This window comes from Halichoerus grypus, chromosome 2 (genome assembly GCF_964656455.1).
Source record: "Halichoerus grypus chromosome 2, mHalGry1.hap1.1, whole genome shotgun sequence".
NCBI classification, from domain to species: Eukaryota; Metazoa; Chordata; class Mammalia; order Carnivora; family Phocidae; genus Halichoerus; species Halichoerus grypus.
In genome coordinates, this window is record NC_135713.1 from 58333862 (window position 1) to 58354171 (window position 20310).

Genomic DNA, 20310 nt, shown 5'->3' on the forward strand with positions numbered 1-20310 from the left:
CAAATCCTTCATTGGGATGTGTCAATATTCTCTAGTGTTTGGAGACCTTATATGAAAGAGGAAGCTAGAACGTTTGTCTCTGGGAATCCTGCCACCTGCCACTTGTCTATCTTCCTTGGGTGGGCATGAATAGGGTGGAGCAGAATGATTTCAGTGATTTTTACTTATTTTTTGTCCTATATCTTCCTCATGTTTATCTGCCCCTTTCATCTGTTATTCAAAAGTTGACAGTGGTTAGGCCTACAGGGAATAGGGAAGAAGGTGATCTGTTTTTACACTGGTCAGAAATAACTCAAATGAGGATCATAGATAAGCAATCAAACTTTAGCAAACAGTGGCATTCTGGTTCAAAGTTTCCTGTTAGTCATTTAGAAAACTTAACAGAATTGGGTATTGGTATGCAAAGCCACTTCCTTTGTCAGTTATGTCTGCTTTTCCCCAAATGGAGCCTTAAGAACAGAGGCCCTTATGCAAAGGCAGAAATACATTTATAAATTAAATAGCAACATCAGTTACTTTCATTTTCATAAAATGTGAATCTTTGGAATGAATATAGACCTTCATGTTGAATACTGGGCTTCAAGATCTGTCCAAGACATCTTCTTAAGTTGATTGATTGGAACTTTCCTACTTGACAGAGCTGGATGGAACAAGGAAGAGATTCCTAAGGAAAGATGGGGAGGAGACAGGGAACAAAACACAGTCTTTCCCCACCTTCTAAATATCTGATGGACAGACCTAATTTGCTAGTGCTTCAGAGGCCAACTCATAGATGGTTTTCTTCTGTTAGAAACCTCAGTTGCCTCCTTGGCCCTGCCCAGGCTTGTGACAGGCATGTTCTTAGCCAAATTTCTGGGGTTGGAGGAAGCAGGGAGTGGAGAGTCTGAGTTAGGGCACCAGCAAGCTGGAGTGTGTCCAAATATCAGCAGCCTGTGTGGGGACAGGGTTTGAAATCAGGCCAAGTGTAAAGGGAATGAAGAAACATGCTCTGTTTATGCAGGGGAAGAGATTCTTGAGTCCCCTGAGGGCCTTCTCAAGGTTTGCTTTTGAACAAAGGATTAATTTTATTTAGTGTTGACCAACAGTGTCATTTGTTGCAAACTGCAGGGAGGCAGATTTAAAGGTGACCTAAAGAAGAGCTCTGAAGGAGGTCTTCTGAATAGATTGCTTTAGGAGGTTTTATAATGCTAATAAAGAGAAAAATGACTACCATTTATTGAGGACTTACTATGGCCTGACACAAGTCAAGCCCTTTGTGTCTTAACCTCAGCTGAGCTTCTTAAGGACCCTGCAAATTAGGGACTATCATCTCCTCCATTCTATAGTTGTGGAAAATGAGGCTCAGGGAGGTGAAGTTGCTGCTCAGGCAGGCTTTCCACTGGCCCTTACAGTGATTTTTGTGGATTACAAAAAAACACCCCTCCCGTTCCCAGAGAAGGTGCAGGTCTTGCAAGTAGATCACAGGTTGGGTACTAGCCTCCAATGCTCTCTTGCCTGGGTAGCCTGGTGCAAGGCAAAGCCTGTACATCACATGCTATGGCTCTGGGCTTGAGGCCAGAGCCAACAAAGAGTTGAACTGGACTCAGGAGCCACATCTCTCTGACTCCAGATAGACTCTTGGCGCCCAAGCTTTATCGTCTCTCAGGATGGAGACTTTGTTATGAATACCTACGAAGTCTAGTTGGTCTCTTGGTGAAAGGGCTGATTTGTATAGGTGTTTGGGCTAAAAAGCCTGTAAGTTTCCTCCTTTTCCCTTAGAGAATGCGGCAAGACTGAAGCATGAAGCAGGGTCTGGTGAACACCTGAATAGTGCCATCTAGGTTTTGGGGAGGGGCAGGGTGGGGCGGGGTGGGGGCAACAGGTATAGAGAATGAGCAAGGCATAGGGCTGGGTTTGAGTCCTGGCTCTGTGACTTACCACTAACAGGGTAAGGGAAGATTCTGGGTGAGCCACTCAAACCCTCTGAACCTTATTTCCCTCATCTATAAAATGGGGATAGTAGCTACCTCATGTAGTAGTTGTAAAGACAACATGAAAGGGCAACTGAAAATATGCTTCTCTGGGACACAGTGAAGCAACATTATAAATACCTCTTGTTTATGTTTGAGGACAGTTCTGATCTCATTTCTTCTTGAAGGCCCCTCTTCACTGATATGATTACTGCTTTCACTCCATCCATAAGTTTTGGTAGGTTGTGTTTTCATTTTAATTTGTCTCAAAATATTTTCTAATTTCCCTTATGAGTTCTTCTTTGATCCCTTGTTGCTTAAGAGTATGTTGTTTGCAGGGTGCCTGGGTGGCTCAGTTGGTTAAGCGTCTGACTCTTGATCTCAGCTCAGGTCTTGATCTCAGGGTCAAGTTTGAGCCCTGCATTGAGCTCTATGCTGGGCATGGAGCCTACTTAAGGAAAGAAAAAAGTGTATGTTGTTTACTTTACACATAGTTGTGAATTTTCCAGTTTTATTTCTGTTATTCATTTCTAGCTTTGTTCCTTTGTGGTTGGAAAAGTTATTTTGTATGATTTCAGTATTTTTCATATATTGAGATACGTTTTGTGGTCTAACATATGGGCTATTCTAGAGAATGTTTTATATGCACTTGAGAAGAATGTGCATTCTACTGCTGTAGGATGGAGTATCTTGTATATGTCTGTTAGGTCTGGTTATTCATAGTGTGGCTCAGGTCCTCTATTTTCTTACTGATTTTATTCCTACTTGTTCTATCCATTATTGATAGTGGGATATTGAAGTCTCTGATTATTATTATAGAAGTGCCTAGTTCTCCTTTTAATTGTGTCAATGTTTGCTTCATACATTTTGGTGCTGTGTTATTAGGGATATATGTTCATAATTGTTATATGTTCTTGGTGTATTGACCCTTTTGCCAATATATAATGCTCTTTTTTGTCTCTTGTAACACTTTTGACTTAAAGTCTGTTTTGTCTAATATTAGTATATCCACTATAGTGCTCTTTTTGTTACCATGTGCATGGAACATTTTTTCTTTCACTTTGAACTTGTGTCTTTGGATCTAAAGTGAGTCTTTTGTAGATAACATATGGTTGGATCATAGTGGGTTTTTTGGTTTTGGTGGTGGTGTTGTTTTATAATCCTTTCTGTCAATCTCTGCCTTTTGTCAGAAGGGTTTAATTCATTTACATTTGATGTAAACACCCATAAAGAAGGATTTACTTCTAACATTTTGCTATTTGTTTTCTATATATCTTACATGTTTTTCTGTTCCTCAATTCTTCATTACTACCTTTTATGTTTAATTGATTTTTTTCTAGTTTGCTGATTTGATTCCTTTCTCATTTACTTTTCTCTGTATTTTTTTTTTTTTTTTTTTTTTTGGTTATTTTCTTAGGAATTAATCTGGGGTTCACAATTAACATCTTACAATAATAACAATATATTTTGAGTTAATACTAACTTAGCTTCAATAGTATACAAAATATCTGCTTCTGTACAAATCTATCTCTCCCCGTTTGTTGTTATTGTCACACATTACATTTTTATACATGATGTACCCGTTATTGTAGATTTATAATTATTGTTTTATGCATTTGTCTTTCTAATTGTCTATTAGCAATGGGCCTCTCTTTCTGTTTATCTCTTAACTTATTCATTTTTGAAGGATAATTTTGTGAGAGAGAGAATGCTTGGTTGAGGTTTTTGTTTTTTCCTTTTAGCACTTAAATATGTCATCCCACTGCCTTCTAGCCTCTCTGGTTTCTGAAGAGAAATCATTTATTAATTTTATTGAGGAGTCTTTGTACACGATGAGTTGCTTCTCTCTTGCTGTTTTTAAGTTTCTCTCTTTGTCTTTTGTTTTTGACAGTTTGATAATTATGTCTCAATGTGGATATTTTTCTGTTTATTTTGCTCAGATCTCACTGAGCTTTTTGGGTTTGTAAATTCATGTCTTCCATCAGATGGAAGTTTCTGGCCATTATTTTTTCAAATATTCTTTCTGTTCCTTTATCTCTCTTTCCTCTAATTATGGAACTCCCCTTATGTGAAGTTGGTGCGCTTGATAGTCCCACAGGTCACTTAGGTCTTGTTCATTTTTCTTTATTCTTTTTTCTTTTTGTTTTGCAGTCTGGCTGATCTCAACTGACCTACTTTCAAGGTTATTGATTCTTTCTTCTGACTGCTCAAGTCTGCTATTGAGTCTCTCTAATGAATTTTTCACATTTGTTATTGTACTTTTTACCTACAGAATTTCTGTTTTATTAGTTTGTCATTTCTATTTAATAATATTCTCTGTATTATGAGACATTAATCTTTTGGTTTTACTTAGTTCTTTGCCCATAGTTTCCTTTAGCTAGTTCAGCATATTTAAGACAATCAATTTAAAATCTTTGTCTCAAATCCAATGTCTATCCTTCTGTGGGGAATTTCTATTATTTTCTTTTTGTTCTCTTGTAAGTGGGCCATCCTTTCTTGTTTGTTTGTTTTTTTTATGCCTCATAATTTCATGTTGAAAACTGGATATCTTGAATATTATAATGTGCTAACTCAGATGTCAAATTCTCCTCTTTGCCAGGACTGGTTGTAGCTGCTTAGTATAGGCTGTAGTAGTTTGTCTGTCTAGTGACTTTTCTAAAGTATTTTTGTGAAGCCTGGTCACTTAAATCTCCAAATGCCTGGAGTTTAAAGAAAAAAATTTGGTGTTTGTAGCTGGACTCTATGTATGGGTAGGGGCATACCTTTAACATGTAGCCAGACCACTTGCAACTCTGCCTTAACCTGCATTTCCTGCCATCATGGAGCTTGAAGGTCATCAGAGTTGAGAGTTTAGGACTTCCTCCCATCCTTTCTTAGCATGTGTCCAGATCCATGCATAGCCTTCTAGATCCCCTGGTGTACGTGGGTATTGTATAGTCAAGATCTATCCATGTTGTAGCAACTATCAGTAGTTTGTTCCTTTTTGTGGCTGAAGAATATTCCATTGTATGGATAGACCATCTTTTGTTTATATGTATGCTAGCAGATGAAAGGCTGAAGTGTGTTAGTTAAGCAGAGGAGTGATATAATCCCATTGCACTGACTATTGCTCTCGCTGCTGTGTGGAGATTGGATGGAAGGAGGTAGAGCACATGTGGAAAGGCCCATGAAAAGGCTATTGCTCTGTGTCTCTAATCCCAGTGGTGTCCAGACCAAATAGAGGCTTGCTGCTGATGAATCATGTGACCAAACAGGGCAGAAGGTAGATTGAACTAAATAAGTGGAATCCTGAGTCTTCCTGGTAGTCTCACCATTGACTCAATTAATTTCCTCTTCTCTTGGTCCTCCAAAGCGTAAATAATAAATAATAATAAAGGGCAAGCTCATAGCTCTAGTCCTTTAGGGAGCCCACAGACAGATCAAAAAACAGACAACCACAGTTTCTTGGAACAAGGTCCTCTCTGCTCCCTCTGGCTCTAGAAACCCACACAAAGGACGTGGAATATCATTTTCAAAACTGCCACTGAAATGGGGAGTAGAGAGTGGGACAGGAATAAGTTAAAATGCCACAAAGCTTTACCAGGCTTCAATTGCCTTTTTCTTGATTAAGCATTTGCTTGATTGCTATAAACTATTGACTGTTTTCCAGGGTTCTGATAAAGTTGATTCTGAGAGGTTTTGTCAGATTTTTCATTGCTTCTTTAGAAGGACAGGCACTTGGAGTTCCTTACTCTGCCATTTTTGCTGAAGTCACCCAAAGAAGACTTTTTGAATGCATTTTGTTTTGTTGACATATGAGGAAACTGAGGACCAGTGGGAGAGGGAGTGAATTGAGTTGCTACAGTTACTACCACATGGATGTATTTTGAGAACATTGTGCTAAGTGAAAGAAGCCAGTCACAAAAGACCACATATTATATGATGCTATGTATATGCAATGCCTGGAATAAGCATATCTGTAGAGAAAGAAAGTAGATTAGTGGCCACTTGGGGCTGCGGGAGCTTTGTGAGGTGATGAGATTGTTCTAAAATTAATCATGGTGATGTCTTCATAACTCTGTGAATAAATCATTGAATTATACACTTTAAATTGGCAAATTATATCTCAGTAAAGCTATTCCCAAATAAATAAATAAATAAAATCCTTCCAGCTTCCCATTCTCTTGGAATAAAGCCCGAATCCATCACATGGCTGTGTTTGACTTGGTCCCTACCTCTTCAGCCTCATCTTGCATCACCCTCTCATCTTTTATCATACTCCATCCATAGCAGTTTCTTTTGATGGTCTCTGCATATGCCAAGTGTCTTCCTTCCTTAGGGCCTTTGTACCCAGTGTTCCCTCTTCCTGAAATGCCCCTCCCTTGTTGTCTCCATAGCTGACCTGCTCAAATACTTCATGTATCAGCTCAGGTAGGTCTTCCCTAAGTACCCCAACAAAAGTTGATGTGTCATAACTCTCTACCAGGCCCTATTGTTTTCTCTTTCACATGTCTCATATTTTGTACACTTATATTTATTTCTGTGTTCACCAAAAGAGCAAGATCAGTGCCTTGCATGTGCCTGGCACATCATACCCATTTACTGAATGTCTGCTGCATGAATGAATGATGACAACATTGTAGGATCATACTGTCCTCTTCCTTAAGAGTCTTTCCTTAAATAAAACTCCTGAGAGTCTTTCCTTAAATAAAACCACATGCATTGTACCCTATTCTGTTCTTGAAAACCTCCCAAGATGGTGGTTCCATTCTAGCCTTTGGAAAGTAGGCTGCATCCCTAATCTGGATGAACAATGTGACCTGGTCCCCACTTAGTGAGTGATGCTGAACAGGGCCTGTGCCCTGCAACGATATGTCACGATCATGTGTTCTAAGGGGTTAGCAGAGGTTCTGACAGTGCAAGGAGGGACTCTGAATATTCATAGCCAACTGCTGTTCCTCAGGGACTGATAATAGAAATGGGAAGACAGGGCACACCCTTGAATATTAGGCTGTTGTCACCAGGAAGGAGTAACTGGGGAGCAGCAAGTAGCTCATCATAGTGGTTGAGAATATGGAAATTAGATACTGATTTTCCTGTCACTTCCTGGCCTGAAGACTTTGACCAAGACTTAGCACCTCTGTTTTCCATCTGTAAAATGGGATCACAGTTTATACCTCACAGGGTTGCTGTTAGAATGGAATGAGATGTGCAGAGCACATGCCTAGTGCACTGGGAGAGGTCAACCTATGGTAGATGATATCAATAACCTCCTTGTCATGCAGACTGGAGTGCAAGACCTGTGCTGGGAGGGGTCAGGTTTGGTTAATGAGTAGGGGCCTTTAGCAGCCAGGCTAGCCTTTCATTGACTCCTGTGGTAGGCAGTGGGTTTCTGCATTGGTCTTATTAACCCATGTAGGCTGCATGGGTGTCAGGTAAACTCAGGGACAGCAAGGAGGAGCAGTGATTCTCAGTATCCAGAGGTCTCACCATGCTGCCCCTCTCTTGTTTCACAGCCATATACAACTTCCAGGGGAATGGAGCCCCCCAGCTCTCCCTGCAGATTGGTGATGTGGTGCGAATACAGGAGACCTGCGGAGGTGAGTCACGGATGCCTGGCACCCTGGCTGATGGTGTTGGGACTCAGCAGTACACACCTAGCACCTCCAGCCCTCTCTTGGAACCTGCAAATGTGTGTGGTCTGTTATGCATTTTGATAATATTAGCAATTAGAATTTACTGAAAATAATGCTTTGTTATTTTAAGAATTTATGCTTAGTAGCAAAGGCCTGACTTGTGGGTTTGATGTTTTTTGTGCTGTCCATTTATCACAGCCATGGGGCTATTTGGGCCTGTGACATCCACCTTCTTTCTTAGTATTAATACTAATAAGATTATTAAGGGAAATCAGCACTATTAGGGTTTTGAAGAGCTCAGTAAATTATACCCTTGATTCCAAAAGGACTGCTATGCACAACTGTGTGGTATGGGCACTGTACCTGGTCCTGGGAGCAGTGCTCACACCCTGCATCAAGCTGGGAACCCTGTCTTGGGCAAAGTGGCATCTCTTTCTTCCCACAGAGGTGCCATCCTCTTGTGAAGCCAAATGTCTATTGGGCTGTGTTTTTCTTTTCTGTGGCTGTGTTCACCCATGGTGGTGGGGGTGGTAAGGGTGCTTTTTAAAATTTGCACAAAAGCTAATGGCCTTGGACCCATAAGTCAGGGCATTATAAATCAATATATCACCTATGTCACTGATAAAATTGATATTGGGAACATGGCTAGGGTATAAGAGCCAAATGAACTTGCCAATATGTCAGCCACAGTCAGGCAGGCTCTCCCAGTCCTCACTGGCAGAGCAGGGCCTCCACCAGTCTCCCCCTCCCTGGGCCTGCCTCTACTCCTACTGTGTGGAGAGCATATGTCCTTCCTGTAGCTGGGCAGAGCAAGAAGCAAGAAAGAAATGAGTGGCTCAGTTGGTTAAGCATCTGCCTTTGGCTCTGGTCATGATCCTGGAGTTCCGGGATGGAGCCCCACCTGGGGCTCCCTGCTCAGCGGGGAGTCTGCTTCTCCCTCTGCCCCTCACCCTGCTCATGCTCTCTCTCACTCTCTCTGTCTCTCTCTCAAATAAATAAATAAAATTATATATATATAAAAAGAAATGATTGGACTGAGCACCCAGGCACATCCCTCCCTCCGAGCTAATCCCTTAGATTAGAGAGCTCTTGTGCTGGGACAGGAGTGAGGGGTGCACAGGAAGCAGGCTTGTTGCTGTGAAGGAGGCCCTCTCCAGGGGAAATAACCAGCCAGAGGAAAGGAGGTTGCTTACAGAACTAGCCGTGTTTGGATTCTTACTACATACTGGGGGCACTATGCTAACTTCCTTATAACATGTTAGTCTGGGCACTCCTCATGGCAACCCACAGGACAGGTCTTATCCCCAGTGCCAGATCAGCTATGTGTAACTTCCAAGGCAATTCTGGAGATTGACGCACACACATACACAAGCAGACACATACACACATGCAAACATAAACACACAGAGGCATGTTCGCATATATACACATATACAAACACATGTATACAAGCAGACACACACAATGCATGCAAAGCAAAAAACAAGCAGAAGAGCTTTTGTGGATTAGTGTCCTTGTTACTAACCTCTTCGGTTCTGGTTTTCCATTTTTAATTCTATTTTATTAGTTTTATTTTAATGTATCCTTGTAATAAGTGGCCACAATGCCTTTCTGGAAAGAGCTGGGCATATTAATTTAGTGAGTGATCGCCAATTTGTGAATACTTTGAAAATACATATTCAGTGTTCAGAAGTCTGTTAACATGATTCTATTTATCTGAAGCATTGGTATACAAAACAGCGAATTGGTATACAAAACACTTATGCCTACACCCATATCTATATGGAGTTTTTTTTAAATTTAATTTTATTATGTTATGTTAATCACCATACATTACATCATTAGTTTTTGATGTAGTGTTCCATGATTCATTGTTTGTGTATAACACCCAGGGCTCCATTCAATACATGCCCTCTTTAATACCCATCACCAGGCTAACCCATCCCCCCACCCCCTCCCCTCTAGAACCCTCAGTTTGTTTCTCAGAGTCCATAGTCTCTCATGGTTCGTCTCCCCCTCTGATTTCCCCCCCACTTCATTATATGGAGTTTTAACTGAAATTTATGGACCCTAAGGTTTCCCTGAGGGCCTCGGACAGCTACAGGCTCTGAGATCAGGCCTGGTATTGTCTGCTTTGCAGATGGGGAGTTCTGCTATGATTCTGATTGAAAACCTGTTACCATCAAATATAAAAAAGTGAAAACCACAGTGTTAGTCAAAAATAAGTCAGGATGGTGTAACAAAAAGAACTTGGGTGTGCCCATGAAACCCTTTTGCAGAAACCTACTTGAAAAATAAAATCCAGCCAATTGAGAGATGAGTCAAAATTTAAAAATACAGGAATTAAAAAGCTGTGATAAAAAGAAATAGTGGTAAGCATTGAGTCTAAATGAATCAATTTATAGAGATTGATATTAAAAATCACAATATTTATGACTACCAAAAAATGTTATTGTTAGGAAAGTGGACAATATAAAAAAAACACATAAAATTGAGAAGTGAGGAGTAGAAGGGAATAGATTAACTTTATGATGTTATCATAATAGAGAGTTGGTCAATATCAATTAGAAATAAAATATTACAATTAAAAAATCATAATCACTTCAATCTTTTAATGCTTTTCGTAACTATTTTTATTTTAAAGGAGTTTTTAGGAGATCTTTTTTATAAAAAAGAAACATTTATCTTATTTTATTTTTAAGTTTTTATTTAAATTACAGTTAACATACATACAATATTAGTTTCAGGTATACAATATAGTGATTCAACATATCCATAAAACACCCTGTGTTCATTGTAATAAGTGCACTCCTTAATCCCCATCACCTATTTCACCCATCCCCCTATCCACCTCCCCTCTGGTGACCATCAGTTTGTTCTCTAGAGTGAAGAGTCGGTTTCTTGGTTTGTCTCTCTCTCTTTTTTTTCCCTTTGCTCGTTTGTTTTGTTTCTTAAATTCCACATGAGTGAAATCATATGGTATTTGTCTTTCTCTCACTGACTTACTTCCCTTAACATAATGTTCTCTGGTTCCATTCATGTCTTTGCAAATGGCATGATTTCATTCTTTTTATGGCTGAGTAATATTCTATTACATATATATATGTATATATATACCACATCCTCTTTATCCATTTATCCATTGCTGGACACTTGGGCTGTTTCCATAATTTGGCTATTGTAGATAATGCTGTTGTAAACATCAGGGTGCATGTATCCCTTTGAATTAGCATTTTTGTATTCTTTGAGTAAATACCTAGTAGTTCAGTTGCTGAATCGTAGGGTAGTTCTATTTTTAACTTTTTGAGGAACCTCCATACTGTTCTCCAGTATGGCTGTACCACCAGTCTGTGTTCCCCCCAGCAGAGCATGAGGGTTCCCCTAAGAAGAAATATTTAATCAAAGTTTCAACATTTCCTTCAATTTCACTTCATTTCTTTTCCTTCTATCAAATACAAATAAGATTAAGTTTGGTATTTGAGATTTTTATTTATGCAGTGTCTTTATGCTGATTTTTATAAGAGTATTTTAAAAATCATATTTTATCTTTTTATCCATCTGCCATCCTGTGTATATAAATATAAATGAAAAGTTGACTAAGATGATATTTAATAGTATTTTCCTTTTTCTGGGTAATAGGATTCAGGATAATTCTTTTAGCTCTTATATTTATACTTTTCTGCTTACTTTAAATTCTTTGTAACAGTCCATATCAATTTTAGACAAAAAAAATAATATAGTCTTGAAGATTTGAAGCACCTATCTCCAGATATTAGCAATGATTAATTCTAGGTGGTAGAAATATGAGTAGTTGTTATCTTATTCTTTGTACTTTTCAATAGTTTTTAAAGATTTTATTTATTTATTTATTTGAGAGAGAGAGAGAGAGAGAGCACGCGTGAGCAGGGGGAGGGGCAGAGGGAGAAGCAGACTCCCCACTGAGCAGGGAGATAGACATGGGGCTCCATCCCAGGACCCTGGGATCATGACCTGAGCCGAAGGCAGATGCTTAACTGACTGAGCCACCCAGGTGCCCCCAGTAGTTTTTAAATCCTCCCCACAAACAAACGAACAAACAAACCAAAAAAGGAGTGGAAAGACCATGGACTTTTGAATCAGAAAGTTATTCTCTGCTCCACTACCCACTAGCTAGGTAGGTAGGCTTCAGTTTTCTCACCTGTGAAATGGGTTACCATTGCCTGTTCTTGGGCTTGTTATGAGGATAGTGTGAGAGAAAGTAAAGAAGCCGTCCAGCACCATGCCTAACTCTTAGGTGCTCTGTGTTGGCTAATTCCATTCTTCCCCCCATTATATAGAGCTATATGGAGACTGGCAGGTATGTATCTTTATAATTTGGCCCAGAGAACCTGGAAGCTGGCCCTCTGATTGCCTGGAATGGGTGAGGCCAGCCCTTCCTTGCCTATACTAAATTTATTCATCTGGATGAATGAGGAAGGCAACACCTCACCTGGAACATTAGACATGAACGAATTTCCTTTCACTAGAGCTCATTTTAGTTAACTTTTTATTATAAAGATAATATTTTGTTGTGTTGAAAACTCAAATAGTTCAGAAGGATACCTGTTGTTACTAAGCCTTAGATATCCTAATGCTTATTTTTTGGTCCATAGTACATCTCTCAGGCTGCCTCTTTTACCCAGAGCCTGAATAAACATTCTATGTTCTGATTTTAGATATGCAAAATACATATGTTTATTGAGCAGTCAGAACTCCTTATGGGGAGATAAACATAAAAAAATCAGTGTGATTTTTCTTCAATCACTTTCTTCAGTCACATTTGGTTGACATCTTTCCTGATATTTAATGACATTTCACAAGAAGACTTCAATCCTATATCCAGTTTAATGCCACCCTTCTTTCTCCAGTTTAAACAAGGTTGGGGTGGGTAGGAGTTTGGGGTGCTTTCTTTCCAATTCTCTGTGTTCCTTGATCAAATAAGCCCAAAGATCAGCCAGTGCCCTGTATGAATAGTCTTGTAGCTAGGGAATGAGATGCCACATGTCCCTAGGAGTAAATCTCCTGGACCACACCCCCATGTTTGGATTTGGCTTAGGGGTGGGGAAGCTATACCAAGCACTCCTAAGGCAGCAACTACCACCTCCAAAGACCCCCCTGTTTCTTTGTCTCTCTCTCTCTCTCTTCTAATTACATAGACTGTGGTAGCGGGATGGTCTTTGGGGGTGGCCCTGCTTGTTTAGACTCTTCTTTGTAAGCCCTTCAGAGGGAATGTCTGCTCCACCTTCAATTATTTGCTTCCCTTCTGGAACAACAGGGAAAGTTCCAGTCCACCTACAGATATATACACCTGTCTGGATCATGGGGGCTTACTGTTAGTAGGAAGACAATGGGGTTTCTGTACATTGGTTCCCAAAGAGCTTTTGAATTGTGATGACTAGTAAAATGAAACAAAGGGAAGGTATGAGGGAGGAGTCTGACCATAGAAGCTTATGCTTTTTAAAGTAAGGCATAGCTTTTGTTTCCTAGAAATGGGACCACACCATACATACCATTCTGAGACTTGCTTTTCTCAAAGATATCTGGAGCTCTTTCCAAGTTTCTAAGTGCACTACCTCATTCTTGGTTCAGCTGCAAAGAGCTCTGCAACGAGAATTTTGGATCTACCGCTTGCTGAGTAGGGTAAACTCAGAGCCATGTAGCAGCTTCTGGACCAACAACTCCATCGAGGGTGATCTAAGTTCTTTGCTTTTAGGGTAAGAGAGTGTCATTATGAGCACTTGACAGGGTGTCTTTTTAAAGTGTACTTTGCAGGGAGATGGCCCTTTGGGTCTGCTTTAGAGATAGGTCATGTGAAAGTTAAGTTTTCTTCTCTTCTGAATGAGGAGGCCAAATCATCAGTAAACTCCATTTTGTTAAATTTGAAGCATGTTTCATTTACTTTGTTGTTATGGAAATATGTTGAAATGACTGAAAAAAGTCACTGGAAAAAGCGATAGTATTCAAAATCTGTGGGTTCAGGAAATAAAATAGAAAATATGCACAACTTTCTTGGTTGTTGTTGTTTTTGTTGATGATGATGATAATTGTTGATTTTTAAAAGAGAGAATGTACAACACTTAGCATACAGCTTTGCATACATTAGGTAATCAGTAAATGGTAGCTAGCAATATTCCAAAGATGTTTTTTATCTAGTTGGTGGCATGGGGTAGAACTGCAAACAAAGGAATTGTTATAGTGCAAGGCTGTGGAGTGTCATCTCTGTGGGGTTAGATGCTTGGATTTAAATCTTAGTTACATCACCCACTAGCTGTGTGACCATGAGCAAGTTGCTTAATCATTCCGTGCCTCTCTATTTTCATTTGCAGAACTGAGGCAATGATAGTATCTACGTTAGAGGGTTGTTGTGAAGATTAATTTATAATTTGAAAGAAACAAAACAAAAACTTTACCAGAATTCTTGACACACAGCAAGCACTCAGAAAGGATAAGTGCTATTGTTAATGGTTAATTATTACCAGTAGTTATGGACAAATTATTAGAGTGTAAACATAGAATGTGATGCTTCATGAAGTTTCCAGCACTGGAAGTATTCAGCTGGAAAGTAGCTTAGTGAGATCGTGGGGATTCAGATATTGGGGGAAGGAAATATTAGGAAAGGACCATGTTCCTTCCTCCATTAGACAGGAAACACAGTATGATGGCTGCTTACATTGAAATCCTGACGCTGTCACTTATTAGCTGTGTAACCCTGGGAAAGTTACTTAACTTCTCTCTGCCTCAGGTAGGCCACTCTTGCAAAATGGGATAATTATAGTTCCTACCTCCTAGTTTGTACAAGGATTAAAAGACTTCATATATGATGAGTGCCTAGAATGGTACTTTATTCCAAACCCGAGATTTTTTCTCTCTGAAATCCATTCATTTCTGTTTTTTTTTTTTTCCCCTCTCCTTCCTTTTCTCCTTTTCTCCTTCCTTTCTTTCTGTTTCTCAAAATAGGAGCCACTGTGGGCCTCTGTTGCTTTAGAATTTTCTTTAGGACCTGACCTTCAAGCTGGCTCATGACTATGAAGGGTGACTTTGCATTTTAACTTGTTTGTTTGGGGGCTTGCACGTATGTTTGTTGAGAACATGTTTCGACAACAATCTGTCACCCCAGTAATGAGGGTTTGCTAATGAGGCTCCCGACAGACACTTTTTATTTACAAAGATGACAAATGCCACTACTTGGCTGTGCTTGAATCATTCCAAAGGCCAGTGGACTCATTATAGTCAATATTTGTTACACTGAGGCTCATTTTGTTCGAGGACTGTGTATAATTTGGACTTCTGTTAATTGAATCATTTTTGATGTTCTTGCAAAGGGAAGAACCTTTTAAAATTCCTGTCCTTTTACCCATCTCTGAACTTACCTGTTTTGTAATGACTAACTTTTGCAAATCACATATTAGACACAATTTGCTGCTGTTAAAACTGCGGGTATTGTTTTAGGATGTTTGCTGGACTCCCTTAGCCTTTCTATGTCTGTAAGGCGGAGGTTGAAACATGCACATGAACACAGGACCCAGGCAGGTAATGGAAATAGGTGAAGAGCTGGGTGGAGGCTGGTGAGTTGGAGGCACCTGCCCTGTCTGATGGGACCAGCTGCCCTTCACCATAAGCCAACTGTGACCACCATCCCCGGGCCTCCTATTTTTTCAAAAGGAGGAAATTCACATTGGTATGTGAAATCCCTGTCTTTTTAGATGCTTTTTGGAGATGTTGGCAACGAATTCAACAGATTGTTGAAGCCTAGTGGCTTCCAGACTTGGATCTGTACCTAAGGTCTAAAGCACTTTGCAGTAGTTTCTTTGCTAGTTAAAAACAAACAGAACAACAACAACAAAAACAACAAAACCAGCAATAAACTTGTAGGAATAGATAAGAGACCTGTTTATTTTCTCTTTGCAGATTGGTATAGGGGATACCTCCTAAAGCACAAAATGTTACAGGTAAGGCCAATCTGTTTTTATTTGAAACAATGTTAGATGTCTTTACATGAGGCTTCAATCCCTTTGGGCAATTATCTCCCACTATAGCTCCCCAGCATTTTTGTCTCATTTCTCCTTCCTTGTGTCCTGTGCTTTCCCACCTCTACACGTTGGCCCTTGCTGTGCCTCAACTCCCTTCCCGGTTAAGGCTAACCTCTGGAGCTCGACTTTTCCTGATATGCCAATTACATATGATTTCTCCCTTCCTTGAGTCCCCATGGAATTGTGCATGTTTTATTTGAAATTTATCTTCTGCTGCCTTTCTCTAGAGTTGTGTGGGGGCATTCGACATTGCCTCACCTCACGGAGACAAGTCCAGTCTCTGCCCTTGGGGAGTTCACTTGTTCCAACTCCATATTACGCCATTGTCTCCATGAGAGCAGCCACCTGTTTTACTGGTCTTATTGCTCACGGTGTCTAGTGCAGAAGCAGATGTCTCCAGTGTGCACCCTGGTTAATTTATGAAGGATTTCCAAGTAATTGATAAGCTTCTCTTGTTAACTGAGCCAAGCTTAGGGGGCAAGGAAATAAGACACTTCTTCCTTCCTCCCTGACATGTTGATTGGGAGGCATGATCCTACTCTGCTCTCCAAAGAACAATAAAATAAATCCAGGGGAAAATAAGTCTCATATCAAGATAGCCCATATGCAACCAAGGATGCTGTTTTGCTTTAGGACCTGATGTTCCAGCTATGACTGAAGGGTGACTGCTTTCCTGGCCTTGGGCAGGACAGGGGAGAGACAGAGCACCTTGTCTCACTTAGAGTGAGTCTTTTATGCTCTCCTGTCTTGTCCATCTGGAAGGATGAGTGTCCACAATGGGACTGGAGCATCCTTGGGAATCTAGGGCTATTACGGGATCTAGAACAACCAGTGGAGAGCTGGTGAGAAGTAGAAATAAGAGAATGAATTATTCCTGTAAAGTTTGAGGGTTTTACCAGTCAATGTTTTTTGGGAAAAACCATGAGGGCCTGGGTTCAGTTATTTCTGTAAGGATATGTCATTTTATTTTATTCTATCTTATTTTATTCCCAACAGGGCATTTTCCCTAAATCCTTTATCCACATCAAGGAAGTGACAGTGGAGAAAAGAAGGTATTTGTCATTCTTCACCAGATCTGACCCTCCCACAGCTCACAGATGTCTCTGTCCTATCTGCTTTGAAAGCCTGACTTGGCAGATGTGAATCAGCTGATCCCCCTTCTCCGTGCCCACGTTTATTTGTGTGTCCCCTTTTCCTCATGCAATGGGATATCTAATCCACATTGATTCTGTTCAGATCTGATTCTGAGGGGGTATTAGGAAGTTTGGAGAATCAAACTTTTCACCGGCAGCTGCCTTTGAACTATATTAAAGTCGATTAATCCTGAATAATGAGCTGAAGGGCCCACCCCAGTGAAGGAGGACATTAAAAAGGAAGTTCTTTGCATTTGCATAATGTAATTGGTGTGGCTATTGGAGGCTGTTTAGTCTCCTGCCAGCAAGGCCCCTCTCAGCAGCTGCAGCTTAATGCAAATTTGCCAACATTTTATCTTGTTAGCACCTGGGTCTCAATTTCACACAATTTTGTCTCCCACCTTAAATAGAAATATCGAGAACATCATTCCTGCAGAAATTCCTCTGGCACAAGAAGTGACGACGACACTTTGGGAATGGGGCAGCATCTGGAAACAGCTCTACGTGGTGAGACCCAGAACCCTGCTCCCTGGGATGGACGCTTCCTGAGGTCTTTGCTTTGGTTCAGATTTGGAATTTAGCCATGAGCAGGGCAGGCCAAGGGTAGCTCCCGTGACATAGTAGGACAAACAGTATGAGTACATCGAGGTCCAGAGAAGTTAGATAACTTTCTCAAAGCCACACAGTGAGCTTGTGACCCAGCCATAATACATGGGGGTCTGATGTGATCCTTTGGTTTTAAAACGAGTGCAAAAATTTTTGTTAAAAAAATAAAGCTTCCTGTCATGAGACTCCACATTATAATAAACCGTGGGGATTTTGATTTGGTAGTCTGCTGACAATACCTGGAAAAACACCATGCTAATATATTAATTAACTTAATTAACTAATTAATGGCTATTGTCCTTAGGTCTATGAGGAAGCTTTGACCCTGGAAAAACAAAGAGCACATTTTGTATGTGTTTTCCCTGTATTGAAGCAAATCTAATTTTAAATCCTCCTTTGATGAATCTAAAGCTCCTAATGAAAGCAATTAGCTAAGAAAACCATTAAGCTGAGAGTGAAAATGTCAACCAAGTCTTACTGCATCTCTGTTACAGCACTGTGCACACCTGCTGGTGTACACACGCTATTTGTAGACTTAAATTTTATGGTCATAAATGTCGACTCCCATGTGGATACTTCATAATATATGGTAATTGGCACATCCAATTCTATAAAAGTTTCCCAAAAGTTGTTAGGAAAGTTTCGGGGGAAAACAGTAACTTGAAGCTCAAGTGGTTTAAGTATTCATCTCTACTACCCCTTTTTTTTTAAAAGATTTTATTTATTTATTTGACAGCAAGAGAGGGAACACAAGCAGGGGGAGTGGGAGAGGGAGAAGCAGGCTTCCCACTGAGCAGGGAGCCTGATGCGGGCCTCGATCCCAGGATCCTGGGATCATGACCTGAGCCGAAGGCAGACGCTTAACGACTGAGCCACCCAGGCGCCCCTCCACTACCCCTTTTTAAATGTCACATACACCTACACCGTGGAAGCTTGGTGTTTTCCCTTAAGAAATCTTTGAATATCAAGTCCATCATGCCCTTTACCTTAGTAAAGAGAACTTTCAACCTCTGGTATTCCAGTATCACCTTCATGATTCTTGCCATGTCTGCATACCACCTGTATTATATTTACTTAATACCTAAATTGGCTCCCTTTTTAGTAAACTTAAGTAATTTACGTAAGGAATTTTACAGCATGCCATGTCATTCCAACAACAATTTCCAATTCTCCAACACTATAATTCATTTCAATTCTAATGCTGACTCCCCAGAGTCAGTTTCAGATTCCATAAGTTTAAGAACTCAAAACTACAAGATTGACCTCACTTCAGATGCCAGTTGCAAGTCTCGGGTCCCCAGGCTACCCGCACTTCTGTCCAAACTTAGTACAAATTCAGGGGTTCATCATTCCTCTCTACCTCCACCTCGGGTCTCCTAATTCCTTAGATCAATTCACAGAGCTCTGGAAAGAGCTATACTTATGATCAGTTTTAGTATAAAGGCTACAATGCAGGGGTGCCTCAGTGGCTCAGTCAGTTAAGTGACTGCTTTCGGCTCAGGTCATGATCTCAGAGTGCTGGGATGGAGACTCATGTCCGGCTCCCCACTCAGTGGGGAGTCTGCTTCTCCCCCTTCTTCTGCCTTTCACCCTGCTCATGCTCTCTCTCTTTCAAATAAATAAATAAAATCTTTTTAAAAAAAGTGTTTAGGGGCACCTGAGTGGCTCAGTCATTAAGCGTCTGCCTTCGGCTCAGGTCATGATCCCAGAGTCCTGGGATCGAGCCCCGCATCAGGCTCCCTGCTCGGCGGGAAGCCTGCTTCTCCCTCTCCCACTCCCCCTGCTTGTGTTCCCTCTCTCGTTGTGTCTCTCTGTCAAATAAATAAATAAAATCTTAAAAAATAAAAATAAAAAAGTGTTTTAAAAAAAAAGACTACGATGCAGGAACAGCCAAATGGAAGAGATACACAGGTAAGGGAAGTAGGGTGGGGTTGAGCACAGAGCTTCCATGCCTTCTCTCGGCATGCCGCTTTCCCTGCACATAGATATGTTCACTATCTGGGAAGCTCCTTGAACCTTGTTGATTGAAAGTTTTAATCAAAGTTCATTACATAGGCATGATTGATGCAATCTTTGGACATTGGTGATTGAACTCCATCCCCAGCCTCTCTCCCTTCCTGGAAGGGGAAGGGGGAAGGGAGTGGGGCTGAAAGTTCCAACTCTCTAATCACATGGTAGATTCCTCTGGCATCCAGCTTCCCATCCAGAAGCTGTGGAGGGGGCCACCAAGAGTCATGTCATTAGCATAAACTCAGGTATGGTCAAAAGGAGCCCATTATGAATAAGAAAAGAGGCTCTTATCACTCAGGAAATTTCAAGGGCTTTAGGAGCTGTGTGCCAAGAACTGGGGACAAAGGACAAATACATATGTGTGTGTGTGTGTGTGTGTGTGTGTGTGTGTGTGTGTGTATGTGTATGTGTGTATATATGCTTTCCCAAATGGAAAGCCAAAAGTGCTTGGCATGATTAGAAGAACATTATTCAAATAAATACAATGAAAACAAGGTAATGTTATTAAATGCTTGCTATAGTACCTGTCAAAAGCTCTGAGCTCAAGACCTCTCTCTCTTTGTTAAAAAAAGGAATTGACAAACGTGAAAGAGGGGTTAAAGACATATTACCATGAAGGGTGCCTGGGTGGCTCAGTTGTTAAGCATCTGCCTTCGGCTCAGGTCATGATCCCAGGGTCCTGGGATCAAGCCCCACATCGGGCTCCCTGATCAGCGGGAAGCCTTCTTCTCCCTCTCCCACTCCCCCTGCTTGTGTCCCCTCTCTCGCTGTGTCTCTCTCTGTCAAATAAATAAATAAATAAAATCTTTAAAAAAAAGACATATTACCATGAAACTGCACCTTTCTCCTTCCTTTCTACAAGGATGGAAGGAGAATCACCGTATGGGTCTGTGTTATTTAACATTGGGTCTTTGTATCACCAAAGCCATTGTGTCCCACAGGTTGTACA

The 20310-nt window shown here is 40.6% G+C and overlaps 1 protein-coding gene across 3 annotated transcripts in view; it reads left to right on the forward strand.

Moving 5' to 3' along the window:
- DOCK2 (dedicator of cytokinesis 2) overlaps positions 1-20310 on the forward strand; it is a 404152-nt gene that overhangs the window by 13452 nt on the left and 370390 nt on the right. For all 3 annotated transcript variants that reach the window (XR_013445613.1, XM_036079463.2, XM_036079461.2), the window contains exons 2-5: positions 7445-7528; positions 15491-15531; positions 16609-16664; positions 17156-17252. Coding sequence is in view for 2 of the 3 variants with exons in the window: in XM_036079463.2 (XP_035935356.1) it covers positions 7445-7528; positions 15491-15531; positions 16609-16664; positions 17156-17252 (278 nt within the window). In the remaining variant the exon portion in view is untranslated. The remainder of the gene's footprint in view (positions 1-7444; positions 7529-15490; positions 15532-16608; positions 16665-17155; positions 17253-20310) is intronic.